Below are 24728 nucleotides of genomic sequence, written 5' to 3'. Positions count from 1 at the left end.
TGAGAGATCCCTTATTTAGCTGGGAAATCCTTTTTTTATTATATAACAATGCCCCTCAGTTCGAGACCCTCCCACAAGAGGAAGTGGTTGGGTAGGAATTTTATTTCTGGTACTCTATCAAGCACACTATGGTACATTCTTATTGTTTCTTTGAAGATGCTACCTAAATGGGAATAAGTGTTTGTTTACGGTATTTGGCAATGAATACCGTAATACAGTTACAATGAATACAGTTACAATGACTAGATTTAATTGTGGCTAAAAATAAGTTCCTGCTAGTTACTTGATGGCCAGTCTTGCCAGATGGGATTGCTAATATACAGATACGTCAGGCTGGTGAATCAATTATTTCCTTCAAACTTTGTCCTTTCTATTCAGCAGTTGTCTTTAGATAAGCGAAACTGACCTTAATGTGTACAGTTAGACTAAAGTGGCTCCTGGCTGCAATTCTTCACACAGCGGGTGTTTGAGATGTACTGCAATTTGAACAATTATTTCGAGGGTAATCGTATGATATCTGTCTGCTTGGAGCCTCATCAGGGAGAGGGGGTTAGTTAAATAGTTGGATTCATCTGGTCAACAAATGCTGAATTTCATTTTTATTATTTGAAGATAATTTTAGTGCATAATTCTAAAAATACAATCATAATCTCTGATTTAAATCTGGAATGATTTATTTCAGAAGAAGGTCAGTATATATTTGAACGCTCCCGATTTTAAAGTGTGCAAAGGGCAAAAACAAACTGGCTTACAGTTTTAGTTAAATGCTGGTTTCGGTCGAAATGAAGAGCAGTCTGAATGTAGCCATAGTGCAATTTTAAGCAGTCTCTTAATGGCTCATGGTCTGTCAAAGTTACTTTCTTTATTGATCATTGACACCTGGTGTCAATATCGGGTCATGGTGGACGTTTTCTAAAACTACTACATGGATAACTTGTGCACTACACTTCCTCATGTTGCATATGGGGTACTTTCTTTATTGATCATTGGCACCTGGGTACTCAAATCTTTACTGGCTTTTAGTCTGAAAGTAGCCACGCAAGTGGACAGGATGGTAAAGAAGGCATATGGTATGCTTGCCTTCATTGGTTGGGGCATTGAGTACAAGTGTCAGGAAGACATATTGCGGCTACATAAAACTTTGGTTAGGCTGCACTTGGAGTATTGTGTGCAACTCTGGTCACCCCATTACAGGAAGGATGTGGAGCCTGTGGAAAGGGTACAGAAGAGGTTCACCAGGATGCTGCCAGGATTAGAGAGTATGAGCTATAGGGAGAGGTTGGACCAACTTGGGTTGTTTTCTCTGGAGCATTGGAGGCTGAGGGGAGATCTGATGGGGGTTTATAAAATGAGAGACATCGATAGGGTAGGCAGTCAGGGTCTTTCTCCCAGGGTAGGAATGTCAAGTACTAGAGGACAGGCATTTAAGGTGAGAGGGGAAAAGTTTAAAGGAGATGTGTGGGGCAAGTTTTTTTACACAGAGAGTGGTGGGTGTCTGGAACAGGCTGCCGGGGCGGTGGTGAAAGCAGATACGATAGTGGCGTTTAAGATGCTGTTAGATAGACACGTGAATATGCAGGGAATGGAGGGATATGGATCATGAGCAGGCAGAGGGGATTTAGTTTTATTAGGTACCATGTCCCATGCAGAAATTGTGGGCCGAGAGGCCTGTTCCTGTGCTGTACTGTTCTGTGTTCTCTTTGTCAGGGAGAGCAGATCTGCTGCTGCAATAACTGACTCACCTGTCCCTACCGTACTGTAGTTTGTTGTATCGTTTTCCAAATATTAAAACTTGTGCCATCATTTCCAGTAATTGCTTCATAGAAGTTATTTAGTGCATGATTTTGGGCAGTGTTTAAGAAGTTCAAAATATTCATTCAGCGAGTTCTTTTGACATGCATCATAGTTACAGTAAAATTGGGCAATGTGGTTTAAATCCAATGATCCTTGATAGAAAGTCTATTGCAAAGTTGTCAGAGCATGAACTGTTGTTGCAGGTAGACCCAACACTTGAGTGAACACTACCTACTGTGGGTTGAAATGCAGTTGGGTAGCACCAGGGCCATTGTTTAGTTCTCTGCTATTGCACAGTGCTGAAAACTGTCAGGAGCCCTAAACTGATGCAATGAAGGGACACCTTATAACTGGTCATTTTATCAACTCTTTTCCATCGTACATCATAACCTTGTCCTGCTATATTTGTATCCACACAGAGAGACCTTGGGCAAGCTATCGTAACAGGAGACACAAGAGACTGGAATCTGGAGCAACAGTCTCCTGGAGGAACTCAGCAAGTGGAGCAGCATCTGTTGGGGGAAGGAATTGTCGACTTTTCAAGTCCCGAAACATTGACGATTCCTTTCCCTCCCGCACATGCTACTCGACCCCCTGAGTTCCTCTTGCAGATTTTGTTGCTATACTAACAGGATAAGTGCATATGTTAGTGAGTTTGTGCAGTCTGAGTGAGTTTTGTCTTGGTTTATTCATCTGCACACTGCTGCAAATTAGCAGGGGCAAACGCCCCACTCCAGTCGACATTCGTTCCAGGGAGTGGGACTTAAAACCATATTCTGACTGAGGTATGAGTGCAATTCACTGACCACTCGAGGCACCCAGCCACATGGTCATCTTTTTTTCCCTTTATAAAATATAGGAATTAATGTGCAACAAATTACTGATCTTTAAACCAATACCTACCATGGCTTTTGGGAAAAGAAGCAACCACTATTCATGAAAATCAAAACATAATGCAGATGCTAGAAATCTGAAATAAAAACAGAACATGCTGGAAACACTTGGTCAGAGAACATCTGTGGAAGGAGACAGTGGGATGATGTTTCAGATGGAAGATCCTGCTCTGATGGAGGGTGATTCAACCTGAAATGTTAACTCTGTTTCTCTTACAACGGATGCTGCTGACCTGCCGAATGTTTCCAGCATTTTCTGTTTTTACAAGTATTCATATTTACTTATTAAAAATAATGCCACGTGGGTGAAATTTTGAGTAAGGTTTTCACTATCTTCTACAAAGATCCACACATCTCATTTCATTTATGGAACCCCCTCCAAAAATTCTTTGCTTTTCTTCTATGATATATTTGCCTAATAACGATTATGACATAATTTCTAAACAAATGAAGTGCTTTAGTGGCTCTGTTTTACATCCCTCTCTATTTTCAGGAATCTGAAAAGATCATCGCTGAGCTGAATGAGACTTGGGAAGAGAAACTGCGGAAAACTGAAGCAATTAGGATGGAAAGGTCAGGCCCTTTCTCACTTTAGAACTTCTTTGTGCAATAAAACTCCAATACTGCACTGTCTGAGTATTCAGCAATCCAGATGTCTTGGCATCTGGCTCACCAGCTGATGTTTGCTGCACTCCCTTTACACCAGGGCCCTGGTTCCCAAGCTTCCTTTAAACCTACCAGGTTCACTGGAAAATTTATTATAATGCTGTGTAACGTCTAAAACAAAAATGTATTAAAAGTGTGTTGGGTATTACGGATTGGTTTATTAATGTGACATGTATTGAGGTACAGTGAAAAACTTGTCTTGCATACCGTTCATTCAGATCAATTCATTACACAATACATTGAGGTAGTATAAGGTAAAACAATAACAGAATTCAGAATAAAGTGTAACAGCTACAGAGAAAGTGCAGTGCAGGTGGACAATAAGGTGCAAGGTCATAAAGAGGTAAATTGTGAAGTCAAGAGTCCATCTAATCGTACTAGGGAGCTGTTCAATAGTCTTATAACAGCGGGAAAGAACCTGTTCTTGAGCCTGGTTGTACGTGCTTTCAGGTTTTTGTATCTTCTGCCTGAAGCAAGAGGGAAGAAGAGAAATTGTCCAGGGTAGGTGGGGTCTTTGATTATGTTGGCTGCTTTACTGAGGCAGCGAGAAGTATAGACAGAGTCCATGGAGGGGAAGCTGGTTTCCATGATGTGCTGAGCTGTGTCCACAACTCTCTGCAGTTTCTTGCGGTCACAGGCAGGGCAGTTGCCATACCAGGCTCTGATGCATCCAGACAGAATGCTTTCTATGGTGCATCGATAAGAATTGGTGAGGGTCAATGGGGACATGCCAAATTTCTTTAGCTCCTGAGGAACTAGAGGCGCTGGTGAGCTTTCTTGGCCATGACGTCTATGTGGTTGGACCACGACAGGATATCAATGATGTTCACTCCTAGGAATTTGAAGTTCTCAACCCTCTCGACCTCAGCACCGTTGATGTAGACAGGTGTATGTGCACCGCCCCCATTCCTAAAATCAATGACCAGCTCTTTTGTTTTGCTGACATTGGGGGAAAGGTTGTTGTCATGACACCATCTCACTAAGCTCTCCTTCCTGAACCCCGACTCATTGTTATTTGAGATACGGCCTACTACAGTGGTATTAATAGAATTAATATACAAAAGTCCAGAAAATCTGCCTGTTTGGCACCACCAAAGTTCTGAGCATGCCGGATTATGGGGTTTACTGTTTAAAATAAAATTTGACAGACAAGGATAAGGAGCTGGTTGTAATTCAGCTAATTAGGATAGCTACAACTGCTGAACCTAATATAGGGGTGTGTGTAAAAAAAAAGCTAAGCAAGTTCCACTATTGTTAGTAATTTTCCAATTTTTAAAAGCAAAATGCTGCAGATGCTGGAAATCTGAAATAAAAGCACAAAATGTTGGGAATACCAAATAGATCAGGCAGTGTCTGTGGAGGACGAAACAGATGTTTCTGGTCAATTATCTTTCATAAGAACTGGGCACTGTTAAAGATAAGTGTTGTCGACTAACAAAGTTACTGAGGTTTGCTCCATTCCCTCAGAAAAAAAATCCAGCTTTAATTATGCAGCCGCAGTCTTAAAGCTTGAGGTTACAACAAATGGATCGTACCTTAAATGTGATACACCCAGAACTTTTATATAATTAATGAAGCAAAAGCATCTCAAATTTTCTTTGGAGGACCATTATCAAACAAAAAAAATGAGCAGAAGATGAAAGCTGGGCTAGCAAGGACGGTTTTGAGGATTGCCTTAGGAGGGGGAAAAGACAGAAAAATTCTTTTCAGTAGCAGGCTTTCTCTTATGACCATAGCCACCAAGTTTGTGATCTTCTGTGGTTGCCAAAATGGACAACAATTTGTTGATGTTGGGTTTCGGTCAGTGATTGGTTGGCTGCACAGAAACAAAAACGAAAAAAAATGTAAGATGGCAGATACCTAGTATTTCTCTTAATTATTGAAAAAGTGTGTAATCGAGTTGTGAGTCATTCAGTTAACACTCAGTTTGAAACCTTCTTTCTCCATTTGCACTCACAGCAGTTTAACAGCTGTTGTTACCATTTTGTGAAGAAATCTAACCAGAACGATGCGCTGTGGGTGTTATATACCTCATTGTGAGAGGATTAATAGGTCCCACAATAACAAGAAACCTGTATTGACTTTTCTTTGATCTAAAGTGCACTACTTGTGCTGATGTATGGTGACATTTTTAAATTTTTTTTGAATGTTCCTGAAATTGTCTAATTTGACATCCATCTGCATTTAAAGTAATTAAAGCATCTGTTGGGGATTTAAAACTAATATTTTTGTACATTGGGCCATGCTGAATTTTTACTTTAAGTTGTCTTTTCAGTAAAGATTCTTCAATCGCTTTCTCTTTTAGTGCAGAGTCCCTTAATAGTTTCAATTTAATGCTGTAATCACTCTCGGAGCAGTTTAAACTGAACTGGAACCATTCATAACCAGCTAAGTGGCGTGGCATCTTTCTAATTCTAGGGAGGCTCTTTTGGCTGAAATGGGAGTTGCAATACGCGAGGATGGTGGCACCTTGGGAGTCTTCTCTCCAAAAAAGGTAGACGTCTTGCTTTCTTATGTTAATATAAAAGCTGGCAGAGCAGACCTGGAAGAGTTTACTTGTTTTTATTTGATCATTTATTTGCAACATCTGTCTTGTTACACATTATTTGTTGCTTAATTTTCCCAAAGTTTTTCTTGTGCAGCCACATTTTTGTGTCTTGTCACTCAATTACTTGTCCATTGTGGTTACATATTGCACATCATTCATGCCGGCTTGTGTTTAAAACTTGCACTGGTTTGTACTGGCCAAAGGTCAGTTTGAAAAATCGTATCATATATTCCAATCATACTTTGTTTTAACAAACATGTTTTGCATTCATAGAGTTCCTCAAAATAGAGCAATATGTGCCAAGTTGCTAGTAAGGATTTTTTTTTGAGCAAGCTAATCAATGCCAAGCAAGGAGATAATGAGGCAGATGACCAAGGGTTTCATCTCAAAGGTGGAGACATTGGGGAAGGAAATTCCAGTGCAGAGCCTTGCCAACAGAAGGCATCCCCATCAGTGGTGGAATGGTTAGATTTAACGATGAGCAAGAGGCTTAAATTAGAAAAGCACAAACATTTCTAAGGGTTCAGGGGCTGGAAGAGATTGTAGGGAGAGGGAGTGTGGGTTCATGGTGGGCTTTGAAAATGAGGATAGAGTTTATTCTTGCTTAACCAGGAGCCAGTGCAGGCCATCGAGCACAGAGTGATTGGGACTTGGAGCAGGTTTAGGACATGTGTAGTAAAGTTTTGGATCACCGTAAGTTCATGGAATGTAAAACAAGGGAGGCCATTCAGCAATGTGTTGAAAAAGACGAGTCTAGAGATAAAGGAAAATTAAAAAGACATAGTTGGAAAATCTATTGCCACTTGGGTGATTAATATGTTGTCAAATGAGGTAGGGTCCCATCTTAATGCCTGTGAACTAGTCTCCTAAGAAGCAATCACTATGTTCTATGGAAACTTTCAAAGTTTATATTGGATTATTTATTGAAGTTTTCACTTCCTGGAATTAAACACCGTTCCTTCTGCAATAAAGCACAGTGGTGCTGGTCCATTCGTGGATTACTTTGTATAACTTGGGTCAGTTTCACAGTCATCTTGGGTTGCTTTGTAACTGCTGCATTCAATGCCAGTACTTATTCAAGTATCACTGTTGCAGTTACAAAGCAACCGGTCAATGACGTGCATGTCGATAAAGCAAGGTGAATAAGATAGTGAGAAACCTATACTAAATTTTGTTAAATTCAAAATACACATCTACTTGCTTCTCAAGGTTTTTGGATCAATTTTGTTCCTGATGATCTACCATTCTTGTTATTTTTACATGTGTTGAGTTTAATTGAATAGGTTGTGCAGAACTTTCAACCATTTAAGCTGACAGGACCATTATTCCCACACTTTGGTCTTTGCCATTGAGTTATTACAGTGCAGGGAATTATGAATGTGGTACTTTTATTCCAATACCTTTAAAGCCATTTTCATCTGGAATGTAAGGGCAAGACAGCGGCTTAAGTTGTTTATTTGCACCCCAGTGCAAAGGGCTTTAATTATGTTGTCATTTTCACGTTCTTGAGCTTCATGTTTTTGTTCCTGTTTTTTTTTACCATCGCACCCCGCTCAGATTTACAACCGGACATCATCTGAGTTATTTGAGTCAGATGAAATATTTACTCCTAAAAAGGTTGGTTTATAATATTAGGTTCATGAGACTGAAACTAAACTCAATAGTGGAAAATTGTTGTTGGTATAATACCTGTGAAAAGGCTCTATTGAGTTTGTTAACTTAAAAAATGTCCTCTTTTGCCCTTTTCTGTCAAAGGCGTACTTTTAGATGTGCTACTTTCACTTATGCCCCCATTTGATGGAACAAGCAGAGATAAGTGAGTAGGAGGCAGATCTTCCATAGCCTTAATCTGCCCTCCTGCCTCCTGTTAAGTACATCCACTGTCTTGGCTTCAGCAGCCCTCTGTGGTAAAGAATTCCACAGGTTCACCAATCTCCGAGTGAAGAAGTTTCTCCTCATCTCGGTCCAAAATGTATCCTGATTCTGGATCTCCCAGCTAGGGGAGAGCTGCATCCAGCCTGTTAGCCCTGTCAGAATGTTTATGTTTCAGTGAGATCTCCTCTCATTCTCCTGAACTCTAGCGAATACAGGCCTAGTTGACCCAATCTCACCTCGTATTCAAGATGGAGATTGACAGAACAATTTAGACAGTGGTTAAGTACATGGCACAGGCAATATTACAGGCATCATCCCAGAAATCAGTCTCGTAAAATTTCGTTGCACTTTTTGTCATATCGTTTCTTGGGTATGGAGACCAGAAATACACACAATACTTTGGGTGAGGCTTCGGCAAGGCTCAGTATAACTTAAGACCTCTCTGTTCTTATCTTCTTGCAATGATGGCTACGTATCATTTGCCTCCTTAACTGCTTGCTGCACATGCAAGTTGACTTTCAATGACTGGTGTACAAGGATACCCAGATCCCTTTGTACATCAATATCAATACTTGCGCTCAGTATAACTTAAGACCTCTCTGTTCTTGTCTTCTTGCAATGATGGCTACGTATCATTTGCCTCCTTAACTGCTTGCTGCACATGCAAGTTGGCTTTCAATGACTGGTGTACAAGGATACCCAGATCCCTTTGTACATCAATATCAATACTTGCCAGTCTTTCACCATTTAAATAATACTCTGCCTGTGTCGTTTCCTAACTTCAGATTTATCCAAGTTATATCACTTGTGCCACAAACTTAACCACTTCCTCAACTTGTCTAAATTGTTCTGTCAGTCTCCGTCTTGAATGTACTCTGTGACTCCCCAAGAGGTACTGCAGAGGCAGAGAGAATTCCAAAGATATATTTACCTTTGGATGAAGAAATTTCAATAATCCTGTATGTCGGCCCCTTGGTTTGATATTGACCCCGGTTCAAAACACCCCAGCAAAAGGAATTGTCATCCCTGCACTTCCCATGTCAAACCCTGTAAGAATATTGTACATTTCTGTGAGATCACTCCCTTTCTCTTGACTTTAGAGCAGAGATCTGTTCTGTTTAATCTCCTTTCATGTGCCAAACCCATCACAGGAATCAACCTTTGCTGCGCTCCATCTATCACCAGTATATCCTTCCTCATGGAGGGAGACCAGATTTGTGTACACCATTCTAGGTGCAGTATCACCAGGATAGTGTGTAAACGGAGCAAGATGTAGCTACTCTTGAACTCAGATCTCTTAAAATAAAGCACTTACAATTGCTTGCTAAACCTGTGTGTAACTTTTCAGTGATACGATGACACCCAGGCCCCTTCTGACCTTTAAATCTCTCATCACTTCAAAAAGATTTGGCATTATTTGTTTTAACTGATGTGGATGGCTTCACATTGTGTGTGAGTGAGAGAGAGGGTGAAAGAGAGACTGAGATTTTTTATGTTTAGAATATTTTTTTCTTTAAATTAAATTGTCCTTGCCTGTGAGTATTCATTAAATGATGTGTGGTTGGAGTGCATCTTACAGTTTCCTAACTAATTGATGGATTAAGATTGCATTGTGGATTTTAATTGCATACAAACCATGTGATGCACATTTATATTGCAGTTACCAACTGGTTTTGAAATTAGCAAGCTTCAGGGTACTCTAGATTCTTAAATTGATCCAAAGGGGGCAACCTTGACAGAAATTATATACCAGTTTTAAATATTAAAAATGGTCCAAAATGTAAATTTAACAATCTCTTACATATTCCTACTTCACCTCTCTCTCTCTTGATAAATGAGTCCAAGGTGATTCTGGACTCAAATTAAAATTTAAAATAAATGGAATTTGCTTTGTTGTCAAACTGTTCTGGAATAAAATCAATCATATTGGGGATTGTTTTAGTTTCATGTATGCCAAGATAACATTTCATTGATGGTGAATTAAATGAAGTGGAATTTTGTTTTTGGTTAATCTTGTTTTATTAAAATGATGTCCTAGTTGTTCTGCTTTGACTTCAGAGGATTAAATCTTTTACACAACATTGCTGCAGTGCTATTGTTTCAAGTCTCATGAACTCAAAAGTTATTTCCATTGTAAATTCTGTAATTTCTTTCTCTAATTCTTAGTACCCTTCACTTTTTGCCCATTTTGTGTAAGGCTCTTCATTGTTTGTCCCATTATGTTCATGTTTTTATGTTGCTTTTTACTTTGGGATTCCTGCTTCCTGCTGTCTTGTTGATTAGATTTTGACTTCAAGGCCATGTGACCTTTTTGCTGATTCCTATGGAGTGTTCTCTCCTAAGAAGGTTGGTACTTGCGATACTTTGAGATCATGGTGTTAAATGGTTGTTTATAACTTCCGGTGCTCATTTTAATGCTAAAATATTGTGTCAGTGTTAACTTTATCATGTCCATTTAATTTGATACACATTACATGAGATGCTTTTCAATCTACTACTCCCAAATGCAGCTCTTGAATACCACTCGATGTTCCCGTATCCTAATGCGTCAGGCAGCCTGGGTTGGGGAGTGGGTGACGATACAAGTAATATCAATCTTTAATTAGCTAAGATGTAAGATTTTTAAAAAAGTCAAACTTGAACTGGAACATCTATTAGTTTAAACCTGCAGGTAGTTTGAGAAAATGCTTATTGACACTGCTGTTCTGAGCTGGCGGAACATCTATGGAATTTTTTGGGAGCCTTTTGGACTCATTCCATGAAGTGCTATGTTATATGTCTCTTAATGGATTATGTTTGGCAAGTTGAGGCTATACAAGTGTATGATGAGAGTCCTTGGGAACCAAAGACCCAGATTTCTAACGCTGTATTGATTAAGGTACTGAGCCTTGCTGTGGTTCTCTTAATTAGACCTCTAATGAAAAATTGTGCAAGCGTGGTCAAAGCAGGACCTGCCTTTTAATTTTGAGACTTAAAATTGAATATTACTGCTGGGTGTCATTGGTCTACTGGACAGGATGAATTTCCAAACGAATGGTTGGCTTGAAATAATTCGCTGTTGTATGTATGTGAAAGTTTGAGCACTTTAATTGGGTTTCATTTTCCAGCTGAGACCATCAGTATTTCTTATGCCGAATTGTAAACTATATTTGTAGCTCTTCCTTTTTCAGCTCAAATCTTATTTTAATTCCAATTCCAACTGCATAAATATTGATGATTTTTTTAAAAAGTGCAGGTATTTAACATACCACCGTTGCACCCGTCATCATTAAACAGTCATCGCTTGGTTCTTGAATTGGAGCTGTAGTGAGACGGTGCATTGATGCCGCTAGCAGAGTGCTGCCTGTCAGTTCCAGTGACCCAAGTTAAATCCCGACCTCCAGCACTGTCTGTGTGGAGTTTGCACATTCACCCCGTGACCACGGAGGTTTCCCCTGAGTGTTCCGGTTTCCTCCCACATCCCAAAGACTTGCAGATTTTTGTAGGTAAATTAGCCTCTATAAATTAAAGATAAGTGGTGGAATTTGGGGGAGTTGATGGGGAGAATAAAAAATGGAATGCTTGATAGTTGTCGTGGACTCAGTGGGTTGAAAGGCCTGTTTCTAAGGTGTATGATTCTACGATAACCATTATATACAAGTAAGCAGGAGTCGGCCTTTTGCCCCATTGAGCAGGCTCTATACAATAAGATCATGGCTGACCTGATTATATCCTCAACAACCCTATCTCCCCTGGTAACTTTCCACCCCTTATTTATCAAGTATTAATCTACTCATGACTTGAATATATTTAAAGATCCTGCTTCCACCATCTTGAGGGGGCATAGGTTTAGGGTGAGAGGGAAAAGATTTAAAAGGGGCTTGAGGGGCAATTTTTTCACACAGAGGGTGGTGCATAGTTGGAACGAGCTGCCAGAGGAAGTGGTTGAGGCAGGTACAATGGTATCAATTAAGAAGCACTTGGATAGGTACATGCAGGGGTGGGGCTTAGGGCCGAACACAGGAAATTGGGACTGGATACGTGGGTACCATGGTCGGCATGGACTCGTTGGGCCAAAGGGCCTGTGTCCATGCTGTATAGCTCTATGACTCAGACTCATGACCCTCTAAAAGGAATAGTTTTGTCTCATCTATGTCTTCGATGAGCGACCCCTTAGTTTTAAACAGTGATCCCTAGTTCTAGATTCTCCCATTTGGAAGCATCCTCTCCCAATCCACCTTGTTGAGACTGCTCAAGATCTTGCCTGGTTCAGTTCCCTCTCACTCTTCTATACTCTAGCAGATACAGCCCCAGCATGTCCAACCTGTCCTCATAACTCACCCATTCCAGGTATTAAACCAGTAAACCTTATCTGAATTGCTTCCAGTCCATCAATACCTTTCCTTAGGAGGCAGATCAATTTTGTGCACACAGTTCAGATGTGGAGCTACTTAATGCCTTGTATAACTGAAGCATAACCTCCCTACTGTTGTATCTAATTCCCCTTGCGATATGTAATAACATTGATAGTTTTCCTAATTAATTACAGTACCTGCACACTTGCCTCTTGCAAATGATCCAGTAAAACACCCAGATCGCGCTCCATCTCACAGATCTGCAACTCTCACCATTTTGTTTCCTACTTGCCTTCACAGTTAACCCATCTATATCCAGTTGTAGCTTCCTTATGTCCTCTTTGAAATTTACTTTCTTAACTATCTTTTTACCATCTGAAGATTTAGCAACTGTAATTTTGGTTTCTTCATCCAAGTCATTTTGTATGAATTTGTAAAAAGTTGAGGCCAATCCCTGTGGGACACCAGGTGCCACTAACCAGAGAAAAGATCTAAAAAGATCCTTCTGCCTATTGCCAGTTAGTCAGCCAATCTTCACACCAATGCGTTACCTCTGACATCATGAGCTTTTATTCTTCGCAGTAACCTTTCACTTTGCACCTTATCAAGTGCCTCCTGGAAATCTAGGTGTATCTCAGCCCATTCACCTTTATCCACATCACATGCGACTTCTTCGAAGAACTTCAACATGATTTCCTTTTCACAAAACAATGTTGACTTTGCCTGTTTACCTTGAATTTTTCTAAGCCTCTTGCTATAACATAATAATAGCTTCTAGCATATATATCAGGTGTTAAGCTAACTGGCCTGTAGTTTCTGACATTCTTTCTCCCTTTTTTTGAATAAAGGAATTGCATTTGCTATTTTCCAATTTAATGGAATTTTTCCTGAATTTAGGAAAATTAAAACCAATGTATCAATTACCTCAGTAGATCTCATTTACGATCCTATGACTTAAACCCATAGCTCCAAAAGTTTGCTTAGCACCACTTCCCTGATCTGTAATTTTCTTCAGTTCCTCCCTCCATTCTAATTCCCAATTTATAAGTATTTCTGGGATGTTGGGTTTACCCTCTATAGTGAAGACTGATGCAAATTACCTGTTTAATTCACCTGTTATCTCCTTGTCTTCCATTATTAACTCTCCAGCCTCACTTTCTGTAGGACCAACACTCACTTTGTAAACTTGTCCTTTTTAAACATCTCTAGTAACTTTTACTGTTTTCATATTCCTGGATAGCTTCATCTTGTACCCTAATTTTTTTCTTACTAACTTTCAGTCATTATGAATTATGTTCATGATTTTATCATTTCAAAAAAGCATCAAACTGCAATCCCTGACACAGCTGAGAGTTTAAATGAGCTCTGATATTTGATTTGTGATGTTTTTTTTTGTTTGTGGTTGGACTTCAGTCCTTTAGTTTGGGGAGGTTCAAGACAGCAGCTAAGTAATTGAAGAAATAAATAGGGCAAGTTGATTCAATGAAGGACCTTAATAGAGACTATTAGTTTGAATATATAAAGCTTAAAAAAATTCAACATTATGCTGTTCTAAGGAGGTTAAAAATACGTGCTCTCTCATTTCCAATTTTATCATGGAATTCCCTCTAAGAAGACATTCAATTTTATTATTGTTCTTTTAGCTAGTAAACTCCACACCTGAATATATTTTGCATTCATTAGTGATGATTCGATCATATTGAATGGGTGTATATCTGAGAGAAGCTTAGCAATATCATTGTTTCACTTAAGTCCATAGTCAGGAACAATTTCTCTTTACTATTTTGACTATTTCAAGGTTTAATAAAATTGCATTTTATTGCAGTGGAAGATTCTCTGCACAATAACTCCCTAAGCCTCATCCACATAGCATTGTTGAGCTTGGAAAATGTCGCCATGAGACATTTGATAGTTGCAGTTCATCACAGCTCAAGGTGATTGTGCCTGGAAATGGGTTTTTACAACTGCCATTTGATATCATTGAGAGCTGGAGACCTGCTCCCTCAGTTTCCTCTCTCCATCCCCCAATCTATCTAGATGCCTAAAGGCCAGTTCTGGAATCTGAACCGCCACTGTGCCAGGTCCAATTAACTGCATACAGCCCAGGAATTGACCAGTGTACTCAGATATTTCCTTGGATTTACTTCTGACATTTTAGCCTCTGGAGACAAAAGGTGAACAAGTTGAGAATTTGGCAACCATTTTAAAGACCACAGTTTTTTGGAACCAATCTTATTCTTGAGATATGTGACCCAAACTGAAAATCAAAAAACTGTAGATGTTGAAAATCTGAAATAAAAACAGAAATTGCTGGAAATCCTTGGTAGCTGTGGAAAGAGGAATGTTTCAGGTCAAAGAACCTTGTTCAGATCTGATGAAAAGCCTCTTTTTACTTTATGCTTGTAACCTAAAATGGTAACAGAAATGCCACAGAATTTCTTTAAATCTCAAAACAACTTAATTAGTGTATTGGCTGTTGGATGGGAACTTTGTTGCCAGGAATGATCTGAATCCAGTTTTATTTTATTTTCTATTAGACACCTCATCTTGTGAACCTCAACGAGGATCCGCTCATGTCAGAGTGTCTTCTTTACTACATCAAAGATGGCATCACAAGGTAATGAGATGAATGAGCAGTCATGCATTGTATCGGGAGGTGTTGAGCCATGACAGCTTGGGTTACTGAATCATTCTTGTGAGCAAAAATTGACGGTAAAGGAATTTGTCTGGTAATGATGGAATTCTGCCTTGAAGGGTTAGGTTTTTAAAGTTTGAACTAAAATGGATGGTGCTCAGCTACTTTGGAAACTAATTTTTTTCCTGAAGCTTGCATAAAATAAGAATTGTAATTTCAGATACTTAAGTAGCTTGAGAATCTTCATCCTCATCTGGCAATGTCACATCATGTTCTCAATTGACGAATGCCAAATCGAAACCCAATGTTCAGCCAGTTAAGAAAACCTTAAAAGTCGTGACTACGTTCCTTTGGCAAAGTTTTGGATAAAGTTTTTGTTAATCTGTCATCCATTGAAGTACATCAATTGAACTGGTCAAACCATTAAAGCAGTTCAGCTAGTTCTGTGTTTGTCATGTCACGTTGGTATTCATTTGTGGGGCTTGAAACAATATACAAAAGCAGGTCATTTCATCCTGATTGCTCGCCTTCCTGAGAAAATTAATTAGGATATTAAGGTTGTTAAATATTCAATTTATTAAAAAAAATACTGGGTTTGGAAATTATCTAATTCCATTTTCTGATCTAATATTTTTAACAGACAGATAATAGTTAATGATTAATATGTTTGCCTCAGAGTTTTCCAGGCTATGAGATGTCGCAGAACCTGTCCATGTAAATGGGATGGCTGTCAAAGGTGACTCTGTTTTGAGGATAACTTTTCTGCCCAGGGGCTCTTTTTGTGTCAGAAGTGAGGCTTCCCATGGAATGGAATTGAATTGTTTCTACCCTTTGGCTACTGTCATAATCAGGGAAGGGTTTCCCAGTTAGATGTATGTTTCTCCAGTAGCTATTCTGATGAGCTCAAGTTCCTACCTCAGAAGGATAACTGCTATAACATCGCTTTTTAAGATCAAGCCCATGATTCTTGAGTGAAAAGCCATTTCCAAAATGTTCCAAAAATATAGATCAGCTTAGATTAACCAGTTGCCTGCAGTCGGAGGGGGAAAGAACATGTTCAGCTCTTTGCCATCTCCTACTTACTTGTACTACCAGTTGAATTTAATTAGCTCTATAATTAAATATTTAACACAATGTCAAGTGGAACTCTCATTTGAGTTGACTGTGTGTTTAAATGCTGTGAGCATGTATTTTTTTAATTATAAGGGTTGGCCAGGCAGAGGCACAGAGACGCCAGGATATTGTTCTCAGTGGAGCTCACATCAGAGAAGAACATTGTAGCTTCAGGAGTGACAAAAATCAAAATGGAGAAGGTAACAACCAACACTTTTTTTTAAGATAGTGCTTGATTTTTTTTCCGCAAGAACTTTACAAGTGGCCCTTCCAATGGATTAGAATGTCTTGCTATCGCCACTTCAATACAATGTCTCAGATCCTATGTTGACACCATAGGGTCTTCAGATTAAAATAGTACAAGGTTGTCTTGTATTGGGCTATTCCATGACTACAGAACAGAACTGTATAGCACAGCAACCTGGCCTTCAGCCCACTGTATCTGTGCCAACCACGGTGCACTGGTCTGTATCCTCTGATCCCTGCCTGTTCATGTGTCCGTCTAAATACCTCCTAAACATTCCTATTGTATCTCCTTCTACCTCCTCCCTTGGCAGTGTGTTCCAGGCACCAGCCACTCTCTGTGTACAAAGAAAATCTTGCCTCACGCAACTCCTTTAAACTTTCCCCCTCTCACCTTAAACCTCTGCCCTCTAGTATTTTTAATTTCCACCCTGGGAAAAAGACTCTTGACTATCTATCCTATATATGCCTCTCACAAATTTTATATACTTCTGTCAGGTTGCCCCTCAGCCGCTGACGCTCCAGAGAAAACAATCCAAGTTTGTCCAACCTCTCCTTGCAGCTAATGCACTCCAATCCAGGCAACATCCTGGTGAATCTCTTCTGCACCCTCTCCAAAGCCTCCACATTCTTCCTATAGTGTGGTGACCAGAACTGCACATATAATACCTCAAATGTGGCCTAACCAAATGTGACTTGCCAACGTTTATGCTCGATGCCCCGACCAATGAAGGCAAGCATGAGGCACACCTTCTTTACCACCACTTTGTTGTCATTTGTAGGGAGTTATGGACGCACCCATCCCAAGAACCCTGTGTACATCAATGCTCCTAAGGGTCCTACCATTTACTGTATATTTTCCTCTTGCACTTGACCTCCCAAAATGCGTCACTCCACACTTGTCCAGCTTAATCTCCATCTGCCAGTTTCCTGCACAAATTTCCAGCTAATTTATATCCTGCTGTATCCTTTGACAACCTACCTTACTATCTGCAACTCCTCCCAATTTTCATGTCACCTGCAAACTTACTAATCGGGCCATGTGTGTCAAGTCATTAATATATATAACAAACTACCGAGGTCCAAGCATAGACCCTTGCGGAACACCACTGGCCATAGACCTCCAGTCAGAAAGACACCATTATTGACCAAGCCAATTTTGGATCCAATTTATCAACTCCCCATATGACCTACTCTTCTACACCAACGGGAAGTTGGAATGATTTTATACTTTCACTTGTAATATGCTAATAAAGCCTTTAAACTGATGAACAAATAATATTTCATGAAACTAAGTTTTAACTGGTTACAGACATTGGATACCACATTTAGGATTTTTTTGTCTTTTAAGTCAGTAAACTCTACAATGCAGGTGATTCCGAATCTAAGTGACTGGGTGATGGTAACTGTTTGGTTTTAACATCATGGGTTGCCATTGCTGTACCAGTCATGAACCAGGAGAAGCTTCTGAGCTGGTGTTGCCTCTTTTTAAGATAAATGTGATGAAGCCAAACATTTCTTTTGCTCATTCTTTTGGTGGTGTTAAAAATTATGGGCAATTGTATAATGTTATGATGAATGCAGGTGCTATTCAGTTAGCATTTAATAGAGGTTAGTTTAGCAGCTCCAAAGAGGTATGTTTTATGCATCTAGGGAAGTGATTTTTTTTCTTCTTTCTCTTAACTGGAGAAGTTGGCAATCCTTTGAACTGTTTGTTTTTCTTTTCATACAGTTATTGTAACTTTGGTGCCCTGTGAAGGATCTGAAACCTATGTGAATGGCAAACGAGTTGCCAATCCAGTAAAATTGCGCTCAGGTTGGTTAACTGCAGATTAAGGATCAGTCTTTTATATTTGTGTTTCATTTCTTATGCTCCTTTGGTTTAAGATGCAATGGTCTTTAATACAGTTGAATGTTACTTTCCACAGTGATATGAAACTTGATAGGGAATGGCATTCTTCCACTGCTTTTAAGTTTCACATTCCACCAACCCCATCCTCCCCTTCTCCAAACCAGCTCCCAGTTTCTTGCCTTCCTTTCTGGAGAATCGCAGTCTTTCCCGACAATGTGCCAGAGAGTGTCTGGTCTCAACAAGAGTGAATCCCCGTGAATCTAACCACTTCCACTCTGCGTTCAATAGAACTACTGCTGCCAAAGCCTCCATGGTCAAGGTTCTCTGTGCAAATTTGGGTCATTGTTGATCAGATTAGATACATACGTTCTGTGGCTACAAGAGTAGTATCCTATGGCAGGCGACTCACCTGCTGGCTCCCTAAAGGCTTTCCATCATAAGGCAGTGTGATTTAACACTTGCCTGGATGAGTGCAGTTCCAAGGAACTCAGCAGCATCCAGGACAAAGCGTTCTGCTTGGCTGGCTCTCCACCCACCACCTGAGACATAAACTCCACCCACATTGGCTTTCTCTGCCATTGGCAATCCTTGGTTGCGTTGGGCACCATATACAAATGCATTGCTGCAGTTCGCTGTGGTTTCTTCAACAGCATCTCACGATTACCTGTCCTCTGCCACTTGGAAGGATGAGGGAAACAGCACTGCCTGCAAATTCCATACTCACTTGGAAATGTGTCGCCATTTCTACAGTGTCTAAATTGCCTTCCCACCAGCATTGTGGGAGTGCCTTCCCCACAATACGTAAAGAGGTTCACAGAAACAGCTCACTGTCATCTTCTCGAGGACTATTAAGAATGGGTGATAAACACTGGCCTGGCCTGTGACTCCCTTCTTCCACGGATGAATTGTATGAAGTTGTGCTAAATGGGATAGATTTAGAACAACTCAGAGCTGAGCATCCATGAGGCACTGTGGACTATCAGCAGCAGCAGAAATGTACACCGCAATCTGTAGCATCATGGTCTGGAATGACCTCACTCTACCATCACTGTCAAACCTGGGTCAGTGAGGAGTACAGAAAGGCAGCAGGCAGTACTTAAAATGAGGTTCCAACCTTCTGAAGTTACAACACTGGATTTAACATTAAAACAAGCATGAAATAGACAGAGTTAAGTGACTTCACAACCAACGGTTCAGATCATCACTCTGCAGTTCTGCCGAAGTGGTGGTGGATACTTCAAGCTAACTACCTTCAGAAGTATCCCCATAGGTAACAATGGCGAGGCTAAAGACAAAGCTGAAGCACTCGCAGCTATTCATCCAGAAGTGCCGAGTAGACGATCCATCTCAACGTCCTCCTGAGATCTCCACCATCACAGGAGCCAGTCTCCAGTCAGATTGGTTCATGTGGTATCAAGAAATACCTGATAGCATGGAATACAGGAAAGGCTATGGGTCCACTTGACATCCAACTGTGGTACTTGAAGACGTTTGATTCAGAACTAGCTGTACCTCTAGCCAAGTTGTTGCCATCCTGATATAATGATTGCATCTATCCAGCAATGTGACAAATTGTCAGGTACGTCCTATAGGCAAAAATCAGGACAATCGGGCAAGCTATCATCCAGTCAGTGTACGAGAGTACCAAGTAATGGAAGCTTTTGTTGACAGCTCTCAAGCGATACCTTCTTACTGGATAACCTGCTTACCACAGCCTGTTTGGTTTTCACCAGGGCCACTGAGCTCCAGCCCTCAGAATGGCCTTTGCGCAGTTTGGCATCAAGGAGCCCTGGTAAAAGTGAGCATCAAAAGGAAAATACTCCATTGGTTGGAGTCGTACCTTGCACAAAGGAAGATGGTTGCGCTTGTTGGAGATCTATCATCACAGTCCCAGGACACCAATACTGGAGTACCTCAAGGTGGTGTTCTTAGGACTGCCATCTTCAGCAGCTTCGTCAATGACCTTTAAAAGGTCAGAAGTGGGGACGTTAGCTGATAATTATACAATGTTCAATTGCATTCACAATTTCTTAGCAAAGTGAACTAGCCCATGCCTATACGCAGAAAGACCCAGACAACATTCGGAGCACAAGCTCATCAAAGGCAAGTAACGTATGTGCCACAGAAGTGCCAGGCATTGAGCATATCCTACAGGAGAAAGTATAACCATCAACTCTTGACATTCAGTAGCATTACCATCACTGAGTACCCCAACATCAATGATCTGGAGGATGCCAATTATCAAAAACTCAAATGGACCTGCCACAGGTGCACCCTGGTTACTAGAGCATTTTGGTGACTGGGTATCCTGTGAAGGATGACTGACTTTTAGAGACCCCAAAGCCTTGACACCATCTACCAGACAGTAGCTTGATGGTAGACTGCTCACTCACCTGGATGTGTAAAATGCCAATGACTCAAAGATTGACAACATCCAGGACAAAATAGTGCACTTGATTGGAATCCCATCTACACTGTAAATGGTTATTCCCTCTTCCCTGGCACTTTGAGGCTGTAGTGTCTCCAATCTACAAAACACATTGCAGTTCCTTGCCTAGGCTACTCCAATAGCACTTCTCAAAGTCATGATGGTTACCACCCAAGAAGGGCAGGGATTTCAGGCAGATGGAAAAACCATGTTCCCTTCTGATCTGCACACCGTCCTGATTTGAAAATATATTGCCAGTCCTTCAGTGTGTACATCTCAGAACTTTCTTCCCCAACACCCAGTGTGGGAGTAACCTTGCCAGGACTGCAAGGAGGCAGCTCACCGCCACCACAGGGCATTTAGGGATGGGCAATAAATGCTGGCCTTTCCAGCGATGGTAGGATTCTGAGAAAAGAATAAAGTAACAAGAGAAGAACCTGCAGCTTCAGGCATCCCTTCCTGTGGCTGTTAACTGTAAGTAGCAATGATTGAACAGTAAAATGGAGGATCAAAGGAAGCAAGAAGTTAGTGCTGTTCCCTTCCAACTTTAGGGACCTGGGTTCATTCCTGACCTCTGGTGCTTTCTGTGTCGAGTTTGCATGTTCTCCCCATGGTTTTTCCTAGGTGTTCCTGTTTGCTTGCACATGACAAAGGCATACTGACAGGTTAATTGGCCCTTGTGTAGATGGGTAGTAAGAGAAGCAGAGAGGAGATAGTGGCACATGAGAGAGAACAAATTCTGTAGTGTTTTGATGTTCACTGTTTGAGAACACCTCTGAAATGACAAGTAAATTGCATATCTATATAAATAATTTACCTGCCCTGATATCAATTGTCTGGAGTTTGAGACTGTTTCTTCCTATTTGTTTCAGGGAATCGTATTATTATGGGCAAGAATCACGTCTTCCGATTCAACCATCCTGAGCAGGCACGTGCTGAACGAGAGAAGACCCCATCTGCTGAGACCCCCGTCGAACCTGTTGATTGGGCTTTTGCCCAGCGTGAACTTCTTGAAAAACAGGGCATAGATATGAAGCAAGAGATGGAGAAAAGGTAAATATAGACACACTGGTAATGCAGGGCATTTTATTTTTAGATGTAAATTTTGGGTTAAATTTGAAAGTTCTCCAGAAGGGTGAAGTTGACGGTGGAAATGGATCTTGTGTCAAAATCACCCGTGCGCAGATCTGCTTTATTTTACTCGTTCTTTGGAAATGGATGTCATCAAGGCTGGAATTTGTTGTCCATCCTTTATTGGCCCCTAAACTGTGGATATTGCTGGACCATTTCAATGGGCAGTTAAGATTTGAGCACATTACATACACTCGACCCCTTGAGGCTGCTCTGCTATTCCAGATGGTCAAGGTTGATCTGATTGTAATCTCAACTCTGTACTTTCCCTGTTACCTTTCACCCCCTTGCTTGTGATGTAATAGTTCACCTCTGCCTTAAAAATATTCAGAGATTCTGCTTCTATTGCCTATTGAGGAAGGGAGTTCCAAAAACTCATGACCCTCAGAGAGAAAAATAATTTGCCCCATCTGTTTTAAATGGGCAATCTCTTATTTTTAAACAATGGCCCCCAGTTATAGATTCACCCACAAGAGGAGGCATCCTCTCCCACACCCCCTCAGGACCCTGATAGTTTTTGTCACTTAAATTCCAGTAGATCGAAGCCTGGCCTGTCCACCTTCTCTTAAGACAACCGTCCATTCCAGGTATCAGTTTAGTGAAATATCTTTGAACTGCTTCCTTATCCTTAAATAAGGAGACCAATACTGTATATGATACTCCAGATGTGGTATTATCAGTGCTTCTTGTAGCTGAAGCATAACTTTCCTACTTCTGTCTTCAGTTCCCCTGGCAATAAGTAACAATGTTTTGTTAGCTTTCCTAACTACTTGCTCTATGTGTGCACTAGTCCTTTACAAATCATGCACTAGGACGTCAAGGTTCCTCTGGTTCTCAGAGCTCTGCAGTCTCTCACCATTTAGGAAAAATGTCTTTCTTTATCAATCCCGCCAAATTACACAATTTTGCAGGAATATCTGAAAACAATTAATTAGGAGGGCAAAGAAGGAGTACAAAACGGCATTGGCAGGCATGATTAAGGAGAAATCGTGATGAATTTTTTTAAGTAGGTTTGGGGCAAGAGGGTAACCATGGAAAGAGTAGGAGTCATTAGGACCAGAATTGATGGTCTGTGTGTGGAGCTGTAGGCTTATCAGTTGCATTCACTCTGGAGAAAGATATTGTAGCTGGATTCTGAATGGGGGCAGTGGAATTCTAGAACAAACAGCAGGCTTAAAGGTGAATAAATCATGATGAAATGTGAGGCAAGAGAGAAGATTGCTGGAGCTCTGACAGGGATTTTCAAGTCGTCCCTGGCCACGGAAGAGGTACCAGGTGACTGGAGGAGAGTGAATGTGCTACTTTTATTCAAGAAGGGCAACAGGGATTAGCAGGATAATTTCAGGATGGTGAGTCTAACATCAGTGGTAAGGAAATTACTGGAAAACATTCACAGGGACAGGATTAATTTACGTTGGAAAGGCAGGGATTAAATGGGGATAGTCAGCTTGGCTTTGCAAAGGGGAGCTCCAGTCTCACTGATTTGATTGAATTTTTCAAGGAGGCAACTAAGTATGTCCAAAAGGTTTGTGCAGTTGATGTAGTCTATGTGGACTTCAGTTAGACCTTTAAGTGCCACTTGAAAGAGCCCTTGCGATTCAGGGCAAATTGAACCCAAAATTAGCTTAGTGATAGAAGCCAGTGGGTGATGGTCGAAGGTTGTTTTTGTGTTTGGAAGCCTGTGACCAGTGGTGCACTGCAGGGATCGGTGCTGGGATCCTTGAATCTAAATTAACAATCTCGATATAAATGTAGGAGGTATGATCAGTAAATTCACAGGTGATGGGGTGGTTGACGGTGAAGAGGATGATTATCAACTACAGAACAATTTTGATGAGTTGGTAAAATGTGCAGAGAAATGGCAGATGGAATTTAATCCTGAAGAATGTGAGGTGATACATTTTAGGAGGACTGGCAAGGCTGGGACCGTAGGAAGAGTGAAAAACGGGTCCTTGATGTACATGGAGACACAAGACTGCAGAGGCTGGAATCTGGAGCAACAAACAATCTGCTGGAGGAACTCAGTGGGTCAAGCAGCGTCTATGGCGGTGGTGGGGGGAGGAAGGAATTGTTTACATTTCAGGTTGAAATCCTGATGCAGGGTTTCAACCTGAAATGTTGACCATTCCTCCCCCCCACAGATGCTGCTCGACCCACTGAGTTCCTCTAGCAGGTTGTTGCACCCTGGTGTAAGGACCCCTGAGGTTGGCAGCACAGGTAAGGTAGTTCAGAAAGCATGTTGGATACTTGCTTTCATAAGCAGGGCTATTGAATACAAGAGCAGCAAGATTATGGTCCAACTTTATAAATCATAGGTTCGGCCACAGCTGGAGCACCGAGTTCAATCCTTGTCACCACACTACAGGAAGATGTGATTGCACTGGAGAAGAAGCAGAGGGGATTCACCAGGATGTTGCCTGGGATGGATACTTTCAACTGTGAGGAGAGGCTCGATAGGCTGAATATGTCTTCCTTAGAGCAGGGAAGGCTGAGGGATGACATGATTAAAATATAAAATTTGGAGGGACAAAGAAAAGATAATGAGGAACTTTTCTCTGTGGCAGAGGTGTTTCATCCTGCAGGGAAACTGATCCTTTGGCCCACTCTGTCCACGTTGGCCATCAAGTATCTATCAGTACTAATCCCAATCCCCAGCACTCAGCCATAGCATTCTCTGCCATAGCATTTTAAGTACTCATTTAAATAAGTCTTAAATGTTGTGGGAGTACCTGCAGTACAATCCAGATTTCAAACACTCTGTGTGGAAAACCTTTTTCTCAAATCCCTTCTCCTTAACCCGATGTCCACTGGTCTTGAACACCTCTGCCACGGGGAAAAGTTATTTGTTATCTGTCTCATGTCCCTCATAGTTTTATATATCTCAATGATTCAAAATACTTTTTTGGTTCATCTGCTGTCTCCTTATTTTTCATTATTAATTCACACTCTCTATAGGGCCAGAGCTCACTGTAACTTTTTTTGAACATCTACAGAAATTCTTATTTTCTGTTTTTACAATTCTAGCTTGTTATGTCTCATAATCTAAATTTCTTATTAATCTTTAAATCATTTTTTTTAATATTTGGTCCCATCTTCTGACCTGTCACAGTGCAATTAAACGCGTTTTCTTAAAGTTTGATACAAACTTTAACTCTCCTGGTTAACCACTGATGATGGATCCTTCCCTAGGAATTTTTCTTGCTCATTGGAATGTAT

At 40.7% G+C, this 24728-nt stretch overlaps 1 protein-coding gene across 1 annotated transcript in view; it reads left to right on the top strand.

The window, feature by feature from the left end:
• Window positions 1-24728, top strand: part of kif1b (kinesin family member 1B) — a 229691-nt gene that overhangs the window by 117201 nt on the left and 87762 nt on the right. Inside the window, 6 exon segments of the mRNA XM_052039294.1 lie at window positions 3181-3260; window positions 5772-5847; window positions 14648-14727; window positions 15952-16058; window positions 17834-17917; window positions 21254-21434. Coding sequence (XP_051895254.1) covers window positions 3181-3260; window positions 5772-5847; window positions 14648-14727; window positions 15952-16058; window positions 17834-17917; window positions 21254-21434 — 608 coding nt within the window.

Source organism: Pristis pectinata, chromosome 26 (assembly GCF_009764475.1).
Source record: "Pristis pectinata isolate sPriPec2 chromosome 26, sPriPec2.1.pri, whole genome shotgun sequence".
Taxonomy (NCBI): Eukaryota; Metazoa; Chordata; class Chondrichthyes; order Rhinopristiformes; family Pristidae; genus Pristis; species Pristis pectinata.
This window is presented reverse-complemented; position numbering and strand designations above follow the sequence as displayed.